The sequence below is a fragment of the Theobroma cacao genome, chromosome 2 (assembly GCF_000208745.1).
Source record: "Theobroma cacao cultivar B97-61/B2 chromosome 2, Criollo_cocoa_genome_V2, whole genome shotgun sequence".
Lineage (NCBI taxonomy): Eukaryota > Viridiplantae > Streptophyta > Magnoliopsida > Malvales > Malvaceae > Theobroma > Theobroma cacao.
Window position 1 is genome coordinate 26,033,400 of NC_030851.1, and position 12,157 is coordinate 26,045,556.

Genomic DNA, 12,157 nt, shown 5'->3' on the forward strand with positions numbered 1-12,157 from the left:
TTGGGAATATAATATCGTGAAACATAAGTTCTTATTTAAAGATGTATGCTAAAATATTTACAATATAATATTATATGTATGTATGTGTATATAAACATAGATTCTAGTAAAATCTTTCCGTGATGAAAACCATCATATTTGTTCATTCGTTATATATCTAAATTATCATTTAAAAAATTTTTAAATATAAATATTCATAAGATTTATACAATCTGTAAAGAAAACTGTAATTGCATTAAATTACTTTTATTAAAAAAAAACTTTTTCTTAATTCTAATAGTATTGAATAATTTATAGATAAATATAAAAAAATTTACAAAAAAATGTTTATAAATATGTAATCATTAAAAATGTTTTTTTATCAAAAAAAAATTTACACATCTTAGTCAAAATTTGACAAGAATTAGTACTTGGAAGAGCTTGAGATAGGGGTGTAGGGTCTTAAACCTTTTCTTACCATCAACACAGATTTCACACTTGTAAGTATGAAACGAGCAGCAACTCAGGAAGATTCCTTAACTTGTGCAAGAGGCATGAATCATATGTACAAAGAGTTGCGTGTGAAAATGTTACTATGAATATGAAAAGAGTCTATTCCTCATATCGTTTATCATTTTAAAATACAAACAAATCATACATGGACTTGGACCACTCAAAATCGTCGGACGTGCCCCGTTTAACATCGAACTTACGTACACTCGACTTCCGTCACTCTATCAAGCACCTCGTGATTGTGGAAGGCGGGGACCACCCACCATAACTAAAGGCCCAAAAAAGTAAGACGGAATCATTGAGCCGGTAAACACTAGACAGGGGCTCGAGAAAAAACATAAAATACAATATGAAAAATGTTACAACCATTTGAACTGTCGCTAAGTGTCGAAGTCTGAATGGTGGAGCCATCGTCGTTGATCTGGACACCACGAATTCTCCCATTATTTTGTTCATATGTTCACTCACCGCCACCGCATCCAACAGTCCAAATTTTCAGGACCATAAAATTAAAATGATCGGACGACCTTTAAAAGTTAAAAGATTTCCTTATTTTTGTTGTCGAAAATTCAAAGCAGTTTTGGGCTATGTGTTGCTGACTCATGCATCCCATCCCAATCCGTTGCTCGTTTGGAAAAAGCCTCCGGCTCTTTTTCTGACGTGGCCCGAATATTCTCTACCATAAGGCCTATAGTTATCTGCCATGTCACTACTATCAAATTAAACCCTTATTATTACTATTATTTAATTCAATCCCCAATCCCCATTTCCGCCTTTAAAACCCCACCCTAACGACCATCACAATCCTCCACTTGTTCAATTTCACCTCTCTTTTGTCTCTTCTGTACTTTCCAAAATTCTTAAAACTCTACGTAATCAACATCTTTTTTTTTTCCTTCTATACAGATTAATTTGGATCGCAGATAAGGCAGCGTTTCGATAGGGGCCATGGAAATTCCGGTTATCAACAGAATAAGCGATTTTGAAGCGGGCATAAACTCTTTAAACAACCCATCTTTCCTTTCCCAAGTTTTTTCCCTTTCTGGGATTGAGAAAATCTACGAAGCTTATAGTTTTTGGAAATGGGGAGCTCTGATTCTTGCCCTAGTAGCGTCCTTATCTACCATAATCAATAGACTCAAGATTTTGATCATCAGATTCCGGCGAGACCATTCTTTACCATCTCAACCTCTTCTTCATGACACCGATTTCGACACTGACACGGATTGCTCCTGCTCATCTTCAGAAGACGAACGAGAATACGAGGAGCCGTCGACTTCTCAGAGCTGGAGACAAGTTGATGAGAATTTTCGGGTTAGAGGGTCGGCTCATTGTATCGACGACCAGTGGCAAAACCGTAAATTTACCCTTCGAAAGCGGCGAAGCAGCATCGGGGACTTGTTCTCTTGGGCTGAGGAGCTAACCAGCGGAAAAAGCGTGGTGAAGCTATGGGACAACCTAGGGTTAGGGTTCGGTTTGGACCTCGATGAAAGCGACAACGTTTTAAACGTGTACGACGTTAACAAAGAAACAAAACTCACGTCCTTTTTTGGCGGGAAATGTATTTTCCAGGCGGTTTCGGCACCGTCCTCGTCGTCCGCGGTTGTCGTAAGCGCTGGCGCTGATTCATCATTTCGACGAGTCGCTGTCAGCGCGTGGGACACGCGCCTTCCTTGTCGAATACCGTCGATTCTAGCAGAATGGAGGCCGAAAAAGTCTGTGGAGAAAATCGCAGCGGTCAATGCCGGCGGCGTCGAGAAGGTTTACATCAGGGATGACGTCACGGGGGAGTTAACGGTGGCTGATATGAGGAAGGTGAGCTCGCCATTGAAGAGTTTAACAGAATCTGACGTGGATACTTGGTGGGATGCTAACGCCGTCATCGTCTCGGACGAGTCCGTTGACGAGTCAATTCAGTGACTCAGTTAACACCTCCATTTAGAGTAATAAGACTTGATTGAATTCAAATGTGAAAAAATCGTAGGGGAGTGGATGGAGGGACACTTTTGTAAATAATCATATCATCCTTATTTTTTATTTTCCAATGTTGTAGTAATTTGATTGCGTATCCTTTGATTCAGTAAAACCACAACCACTTGCTTAGAATTGGATAAATTCTCAATTCTCTCACCCGTCAAAATAATGGACTATGATTCCGTTAAGAATGGAAATCTTTCAAGTAAACCTGGCGAAATAAGCCTTAAGCTATCTTTGGGGACAAGTCACGAGTTATGTGCAAGGAAAAGTTTATTTTAACATTAAAGGGAATGAGCCGAGTAATTCATCATTCATGTCATGTTCAAAACCCCACATGTTCCATTCAACTCTTCTTATATAGAACGTCCAGAAAGCAAGTAGTAGAAATTGTTAGTTTGTTTGTGCTTATTTTATTAGTTACAACATTCAAATCACATGCAAAAAATGGCCCGTTCCTTTTGCAAAACCCCAGCTCCATCAGGATCTTTTCAAAGTCCCCACTAGCTTGTAGGGAACTTCTAAGCGCCACATGTTTGAAACATAGTCAGAAATTTAGCGTACTATTTAATTAGCTGGACTGATAACGACATGAATCCACCCCTAACTTCTCACCAAACCCTACAAAATATGGATGCTACTCATGATAGTCCACCCCAACTTACCAAATTTTTAAAAGATAAAGGATATACTTCTTCTTTGTCTTGGTAAATTAAAGATAATTATATTATTTCTAGATTATTGATTAAAAGAGGATCTGTAAATCGGTTTGAGATTTTTCACCAAAAATATAATCACGATTATCCAAAAAAAAATTGAAAACAACTATCTGTCTAGACTAAGATTCTTATGGTGTGAAAAGTGAGGTCTGTTTTCGTTTTTATAGTGGTTTGTCATGCGAGCTTTATTCGAGATCAATAAGTTCGTAAAACATCTACAATCAAAATTCTGGAGTTAATATGCATTATTCTTCAATAAGTAAAAGAATAGTACAAGTTTGATCAAAATAAGATAATTTGAAAATTTTTTAATCCGTATTTTCCTACATTAGTATGAGACAGCACTCAAGCGTTTTTACGTTGATATTGTCTTTGACAAACATGATTAACATACTAGAAATAATTGATTATGCTTCTGTTTTATGATTATCTTAGTTTCGAAGCTTTTATAGCATGTTAATGGCAACTGTAGAAAAGCATTCTTTTATAGCCTGATTTTTCGTAATATGATGCTCATATATACCTACTAAAATCTGAAAATTTTAAGTTTTATGTGATGACTAAGAGCTGTTTGGTCTGCCTTTTTTAATTTAAAAACTATTATGAAGCTCTTATGAAAAATAATAGCTTTTAAAACTAAGTTGAATTTGTTTAATAAATTTACTTTTATGAGTTTTTTTTTATAGATAAGCTGTTTGGCAAACAACTTATATAAATTCTAATTTTGATTAAAATTACTATAAAGGGTATTTAATAAATAAGTTTGTATTAATCACAAAATCCTCAATTCACAACGGATAAAAGTTAACTTTATTTTTTATTTATTTAAAACAAATTTTTAGAAATATAAAAAGTGAACATAAAATTTATAATTAATAATAAATCATATAAAAATGAAAATGGATAGTGTTGTGATTATTTTTAATAGACGAGGACATTTTGAAAAAAAAAATCTCCTAATAAAGAGGCGTGCTTTTAAAAAAAGAGAACAGAAAGCTCCTCTCTAGAACTTTTCCTAAGCTCTTTTCTTTCAATTTTGTTCTTGAAAAAAACACATTTTTTTAAGAGTTTCTCAAAATCCTTGTTTGGCCTAGCTTTTGCTTGTAAGAGGTAAATAAGCTGAAACAGGTCAGGCCAAATGAACACTAAATATGGAGAAAAAAAATGAAATCCTAATTGTTTGACTTGAAACTTTGACTAATTTTCTCTATATCCTAAATGATTTTTGAGTACTTTTCTTAAATGGGCCTCATGCATAAGGGGTTTTTTAAAATGGTCCTCCTTATAATTTTAATTGTTTATAGCCAATAGAAAAAAAAATTGGACAAAATTATCCTTAATGAAACTAACTCATTCGCTAGGCTCCACGTCTCAACCCGAAACCTATTAACGGGTCAAGTATGTCATTTATGTGGACCACAACTCTTCGGTTTTCATTTGGAGACCGTACATATCCTCAGAAGCAAGTATGCAAAAGCATTCCTCGACAGTTCAACTTTCGAGCATTTTGGCAGTGGTAGGAGCCTTTTGGAGTGGTTATTATTCGCATAAAGGTAGTTCACATATTAAGCAGTATGAGGAAGTTGACATTACACTGAGAAATGTATAATATTTTTTATGATTTATTTTATTTTATTTTGAACCATGTGGAGGTTTTTGACAAAATAGTTATTGTTCATGTTTAGGGTTAAGGTTTTTTAGCATAAACCTATACATATTGTACATTCATATTGATATTTTTGTTGTTTGAAATTTTTGAATATACACATGAAGGTGGTATTGTTGGTGTTGTTGGGGTGGAAAGGTGACCGGCCATGTATAATTGGTTAATATGTATGTGTTAGGAATTCGATTGATGGTTTAGATATTGTGTGAGTGAGGGTGTGCTTTGGTGGTTGGCACCTTTTGCGTAAGTGGATTTTGGCATGGGGTCACGTTGGGGTTGTGTGATTGAAAAAGGGTTTAACTTAGCGTGACTGATTAATAGGTCATTGCGTGAATATTGTTCAGGCATGGATTGTAGTAGTTTGATTATTGAGTTTCTCATCAATCCTCAAAAGCATATTATACATCACATCATTAGAAACAGGAACTCTAGACGGTTGTCTGGATGGAGTATCATCAGCAGGATGAACTGGGCTGCCTTCGACAGAGTTCAATGGCTCATCAAGGAGAGAGTACAAGGCTTGCGACTGGTCCAATCAGCTAGATACCTATTGCTCCATATCCCTTTCTTCTTAACTAGAGTCGATATGATGTTCCCGTATGGAAGGTCGTCTTTTCCGGCATGGCAACATCTCTCATTCTCATGCTCATATATTCTGCAATATTAATGCTAAACTCGCTTTCAATTGTTTCCATCATCCATAGATCCTCAATGCTAACATGTCTTAAAAGACTGATCCTTCCCTGTACTATGGACACCAGAAAATTATGTACCAGCCTATCTGGTGCAGAATTCAAACGATGAGCAGAACATGACTTTGTGGTGTATGGTTCTCTTTTGCTTGTCACCTAGGCCCACATGCGGGCCGAGTCATATGATGGGGGAGGTTTGTATTGTCCGTGTTTATACTCCATTCTCAAGAGCTTCCCAATATCAAAGGGAGTCACCACAAACTCTTTTCTTCCAAAAAACACGTTCAAAACGAATGGGTCAAAATCTCTAGGATTTTCAAATTCATTTTCACTCCGGCGAATGTTGGAGTAAAAGTCCCTAACAAAAGTAGGGCTATAATCAAAATATGGAAAGGTACTTAGACCCTTAAGTTTACCCATGTCGAAAAACGAAAGTAAGTCACCCTCAAGGTATATGTTTTCATTTAAGCTTTCCCAATCTACCACTTTCCTGCACGATATCATGGCATTCTCTATTACGCAATACCTACCACCATGTGATATGTCCCTAAACCGTAAGGGAGAGCACATATCATTACCTAGTTCAATTGATAAACCAATTGATGCGGCAGGCAGTTGAAGATCTAGTTTCCATTTCTTCCTTGATTGTAGGGTAGAGTATCCATCATCACTCATACTTTGGTCACCATCGCCACGAACATTGGGCATGCTCGAAAATGCGGCCATTGCTTAACACAGTGCAGGACGGTTCAACTTTTGTGGTTCAACTTCTCTTTGCCCTTAAGCTAAGTTTGGAACGGTTGGAAGATGAAACGGTAGCTATCGATAGATATTGGGACGACTAGAATATGAAAGAATCGGTTGGAAGCTATCTTATGCCCTTTATGTTTTTTTATTACAACGGTCGACATTAGAACAACTATTACAATTATTATACATAATTTTGTTGGCAAAAATATGATGCAGGATGCCAAAATAAATCACGCAAATATTATTAAATATTTTGTGATTTATTTAATGGTTTACAAAGAAAAACAAATTATTAAGGATTACAATGAATTTGATGATCCAACAAATGGGCTAAGTACTGTAATTGGAATTTGATGATCCAACTATGCAATGGCATTTTTGTAAATAAGGGGAACTGTAGTCAACTATAGGTTAAATATCTAATTTTTTCCAGCACTTTCTCCTCACTTTCAGCAGCTTCTTCTTCTTCCCATCCTTTTTCCTCAATAAACGTTTTCCATATTACATGGAAGCCATTCCTTGAAACCTCCATAACTTTGTCAAAGTAACTTCAGTTTTCATGCTTTGGTACACTTTTCAAACCTCCATAGCTTTCATAGGATTCTTTGTGTTCTTTCACTTTTTCACCTCAAAGATCCTCAAAAGTCTTTCTTCATTAATATATTTATAAGTGAAAATTGTGGGAAATGACCTTTGTAGTAAGGTGACTTCAAAACGCTTTATAATGCGAGAGAATATCTTCTTGCTCAGAAGTAAACATGTCTAATCTTTATGTTGTAGCAGTGTGCATTGTAGCCATACTGGAATCATCAATCATGAGTTCAGCTAACTTCAGAGGACGATTCTTCTTACTAGCATCTAAAGCCCAACGACGTTAGCCCCTACACTGTCACGTGACTGATGCTATTTTTCACTTTGAGTGCTACCCAAACCATTTAGTGTATCCTAGCCATTTGAACTTGCTGGTTGATTTGACTCACCAAGAGAGCCCCAACCTTCATAACATTTTGTTGACTTTTGTTGTTTTCAGCCACTAGATTTGGAAGAATCGTCCAAGGTTTTCGAAGGAATGGCATCTTTTGTTCCCCAACCAGACCGTGGCAGTGCATCACTAGTGTAAGGTTTTTCACATATTTTGTCCCCCAATCATCGCACGCAGTTTGCTTCTTTGGATTGGTCATAGCTGCTGCAACATATTGTGTTTTAGATATGCTTGTCCCCCAATCACAACAGTCATTTTGCTTCATTGTTCTGGTCACAGCTGCTGCAACATCATGTGCTGCAAATATCATATGCAGACTCTGTCAAATCATGTCAAACTCAAGTTATGCCAGTATCATTTAATGCAAATATCAATGGCTAGAACTTTCAAACCCTAACAACTGACGTCTGAAGGGCCACTATCTTCAGGTATGACACCTATAACGTTATCAGAGTTTGTAGTTCGCATTGGACAGCGGTTTCGTGTGTGCCCAGGTTGTCTGCAAATTGCACATGCCTTGGGTCATCGTCGTCGAGTCATGGGTTGAGCAGAGGCTGTTTCCCCGTTTGTCGATGGAGCTGCAAATAAAGTCTGGCAATTTTATCTATTATGACCATAGCTCATGCATTGTGAACATCTACGTCATTCGCTGCGTTCCATAGTTGTTGGAATCCTTTTCCTCTTAGGTCTTCTCGCTTGACCTCGCCAACTTGGTGGCAAAACGATAATTTGTTGAACGTCATTGGGGATGTCCCATTCACTAGGATGCCCAACCAGGCGAATGGGAACTGCATATCCCTCCACCCAAGATCGAGTCTTGTAATAGTCTGAGCAGAATTCAATGGTTGAACGTTTGCATTTACTGCCAAGGCAATGAAATCACAGTTGATGAACAATATAAAAATTCAATTCATCATGCATAATATAACAGAACATGATTGCTCATACCTTATTGTCACCATGGCATGCGTGCAGGGGAGTAGATCGGACTGGAACTCATTGCATGACCACTCCTTGGTAGAGAGGTTCACCATTCTGTCCTTACTCCCGCCTATAACTTGAAACTCCACTCGATCGATTGCTTGTATGGAAAAGTGACATGCTTCATTCAATTGTCTGTTCAACAGATCGGTAGCTCAAGGGTTAAGGGGCGTGCTTAAATTCAATGCCTCATTGTACCAATCATGGAACCAACGTTGAAACATACCTCTGATGCACTCAATCAACACTGTTATTGGCATTTTTCTTGCATGCCTCAGGCAGGAGTTAATACACTCCGTAGTGTTGGATGTCATTAGCTTGTATCGCCTTACTGGTGACTGTGCACTTGCCCATCTCTCAGGGCCTAATCTCGTAAGGCTGTCATAAGCAGGTTTGCAAAGTTGTTTCAGCTTATTCATATGTCTGTCAAAATCGGTAACCCTATAGCAGTTGGCGGTCATGGTGAAAATCTTTGCAACATCTTCGCGCTTGAACCTGTTTTTAACGTTTTTCCCTTAGTGGTAATTGCATAGACCGTGATGAGCGTCCTTGTACAATTTCTCAACTACATTCTTAATGCTAAGATGCTGATCATAAATGAACATTGCATTTTCAGGACAACCAATCACACGAAGCAATTGGTTAAGAAACCACGACCAAGACTCTTCGTCTTCGACGTGGCCAATGCCAAATGCAAGTGGATGTATATACTCATTCGCATCTTTGCATACCGCCACAAACAGAATACCCTTGAATTTGCCTTTCAGATGTGTGGCATCGATAGCGACTACAGGCCGCATTACAGCACTAAACCCCCGAATACATGACTCGAACACCCAGAAACAATATTTGAATCGTTGTTCCCCATCAGTAGCGACACACGTGACAGTATCTAGATTTTCACGTTCCAACATATGGAAATACGAGGGGAGGAGTTGGAATGACTCTTCTGGCGGACCAAACACAAGACTCTCCACGTACTCCTTCACTTGCCAGGCCTTACCATATAGACATTGCAATCCCCACTTGCGATTCATCTCTTCCATTATTTCCTTTGGTCTTAATGGGGTTACACAATTTCCTTGCACCCTGCTGAAGATAAGCTCACCAATTACCCTTTCGCTCACAATTTGGTACCCACATTGCAAACCATCAACAGTCACGTGTGTACCTTCTACAATGTCCGAAGTTGCCAATATTCTCCCTCAGGCAACTTCATTGCACGCAAAGCAAACTTGCATGCCTTATCTTTACAACCAACCTCAAAACGAGCGTGACATGACTTTTTAACTCTAAACTCAAAATGCTCTTTTAGTGCCAACATGCTCAAAGCTAGTTTCAAATCAGCCTTTGATAGAAACACTTTTTTGTGATATAAGTGGTCGTCCATTGATTTAGCCCGGGAATAATCCATTGACGAGATACCCTTGTATTTACCTTCTCTTGATCACTGTCATCAGGCGAATGAATGTCGTTCTCAAGTGCGATGGCATTCTCGTAAATAGGGTCTGAACCATCAACATCTTCTAATTCAACGGTTCTACCATGGTCATCCAAATCAACCTCTTCTAACCCAACAGTTGTGGTATGACCTGTACCGCCATCTGTTTGATTACAATCAAGAGTGTCGGTCTGCTCAACCCTGTCATCCTTTGAACGGTCTTCATGTCCGCCAACGTAATCATTTTCACAGTCATAACGTAACTCATCATTTTGATCCGCCATGTCGTCCTCTTCAACTTCATCTTCAATCTGATCAGATGCATCATCATCACTCACAACCATCACAGTGTCGTTTGCTAATGACAATGGACCCACTGCATTTTCAAGCGACAATTGTGTTTGTTGCAAAGTATCGAGTATTTTGTTCAATGCACATTCTGATCGGAATTGTGCAGACATCATTTGCAAACACCTCATGTGTGCGTCGGGCTTCTGAAACTCATGAGAATACATCAAACGTGATTGCCATGATTATTTGTTAGGAAATGCATGGTGTGGTATGTCAGAATAATTAACATTCTGTTCTTGGTGATTACTATGTTAGATACCATGCTCATGTGGAATATCGTTTGCATTTCCTGCCTTAACTGTCACAAACACAACAACTGCCCTCTCATCTCGCAGAATACTTCTACATCTTCATCATCCCTAATAACTGTGTGCGAAACCCCTACGGCATGGCTAAGTGATGCATGTAGCTCGATTTCATTATTATGTGAGTTGACCCCAACAACCTCTTCAACCAGCTTCACTAGTCCTGAAAATGACAAATCACTCCTAACACCCCTCACTCGTGTCTCACCACCCTTGTAAGTGTCATCGACCCAATGACCACCGTATGTAATCATAAGCTTCACATTTGGCAGGCCGCTAAAATTTAACAGAAAATAAGTGTCACAATCAGTCAATTTATCAAAAATAGCCCCTTAATGCATAGAAACCACTTACGCAATGCCTAAGTCACATTTGGCCGATCGCAGAAATTTAACAAAAATTAAGTGTCGCAATGTCTAATACACATTAATGCAATGTCTAATAACTAGTGAACAAATGCCCCTAAACAAGAGGCGAATTGCACAAGTCACGCGTCACCACTATCGCAATATATAACAATAGGTCACTTAATATATAAAAACCAGTCACGCAAGCCTAAAAAACTATTGAACAAAAGCTTCAAAACAACACATGAATTGCACAAGTCACGTGCCACCACTCTCGCAATACATAACAATAGGTAACACAATATATAAAAACCAGTCACGCAAGCCTAAAAACTATTGAACAAAAGCCCCTAAACAACACATGAATTACACAAGTCACGCGACACCACTCACACTATAACAGGTAACGCAATATATAAAAACCAGTCACGCAAGCCTAAAAAACTACTAAACAATAGCCTCAAAACAACACATGAATTACACAAGTCATGCACCACCACTCTCGCTACAATAGGTAACGCAATATATAAAAACCATTCATGCAAGCCTAAAAAACTACAGAACAAAAGCCTCCAAAAAACACATGAATTCCACACCACCACTCTCGTTACAACAGGTAATGTAATATATAAAAACTAGTCACGCACTGCCTAAAAAACTATTGAACAAAAGCCTCAAAACAACACATGAATTGCACAAGTTAGTCACACACCGTCAGGCTCGCAACACCTAAGAATAAGTCACTCAATGAATAATAAGCCTCAAAACAATAGGCGAATTGCACAAGTCACGCACATTGAGTCTCGCAATACCTAATAATAAGTCAACCGATGCCTAACATCCACTCACGTTATGCCAACTTAAACAGTCACGTACTGGCCCAACGTCACGCAATACATAACAACACGTCACCATAGGTACTCTATTCCATATACATACAAACCATTCACGTAATGTCTCAACAGAAGATATGCATTGCACAATTCACGCACCGCGTATAACCCACTCTCCCAATACCTAATAACAGGTTACCCAATGGCTAACATCCACTCACGAACTCACAAAGTTATTCAGCATAATATAACTTAAATGAATAAAATAACTCAAGAAAATATTTGCTCAATGAAAATAAAAATTGCAATAAATTTTATTCAAATTTTATTAAAAAGACCCCCTCAAAAATATAAAGAGATGATACAAAAAAAATGAACCGTAGTTCATTTCTTTATAAGTTCATCTATTTTGAACTCTATCTTGGCGAGAATCTTTTCGTTGCTCAAGCTGGCAGCCTCCAAGTCAAAAGTCCTTTGCATCAGGTTGTCGATGAGGACTTGCATCTCCTGTTGGAATATGTGCAACTGGTCCCTTACACTCAAGAATATGTGCAACTGGTCCCTCACACTCAAAGGCACCTCATCCTTTTCGGAGATTGCCTCTTTCCCCTTCTCGACTCTAGG

At 38.2% G+C, this 12,157-nt stretch overlaps 1 protein-coding gene across 1 annotated transcript; it reads left to right on the forward strand.

Moving 5' to 3' along the window:
• Positions 1,274 to 2,605, forward strand: LOC18609219. The gene has a single exon (XM_018116597.1). The coding sequence runs from the start codon at positions 1,441 to 1,443 to the stop codon at positions 2,410 to 2,412; it is 972 nt and encodes a 323-aa protein (XP_017972086.1). The 5' UTR covers positions 1,274 to 1,440; the 3' UTR covers positions 2,413 to 2,605.

Excerpts from the sequence above, each read along its gene's own strand:
- LOC18609219 (XM_018116597.1), top strand. The coding sequence starts at position 1,441 with ATGGAAATTCCGGTTATCAACAGAATAAGCGATTTTGAAGCGGGCATA.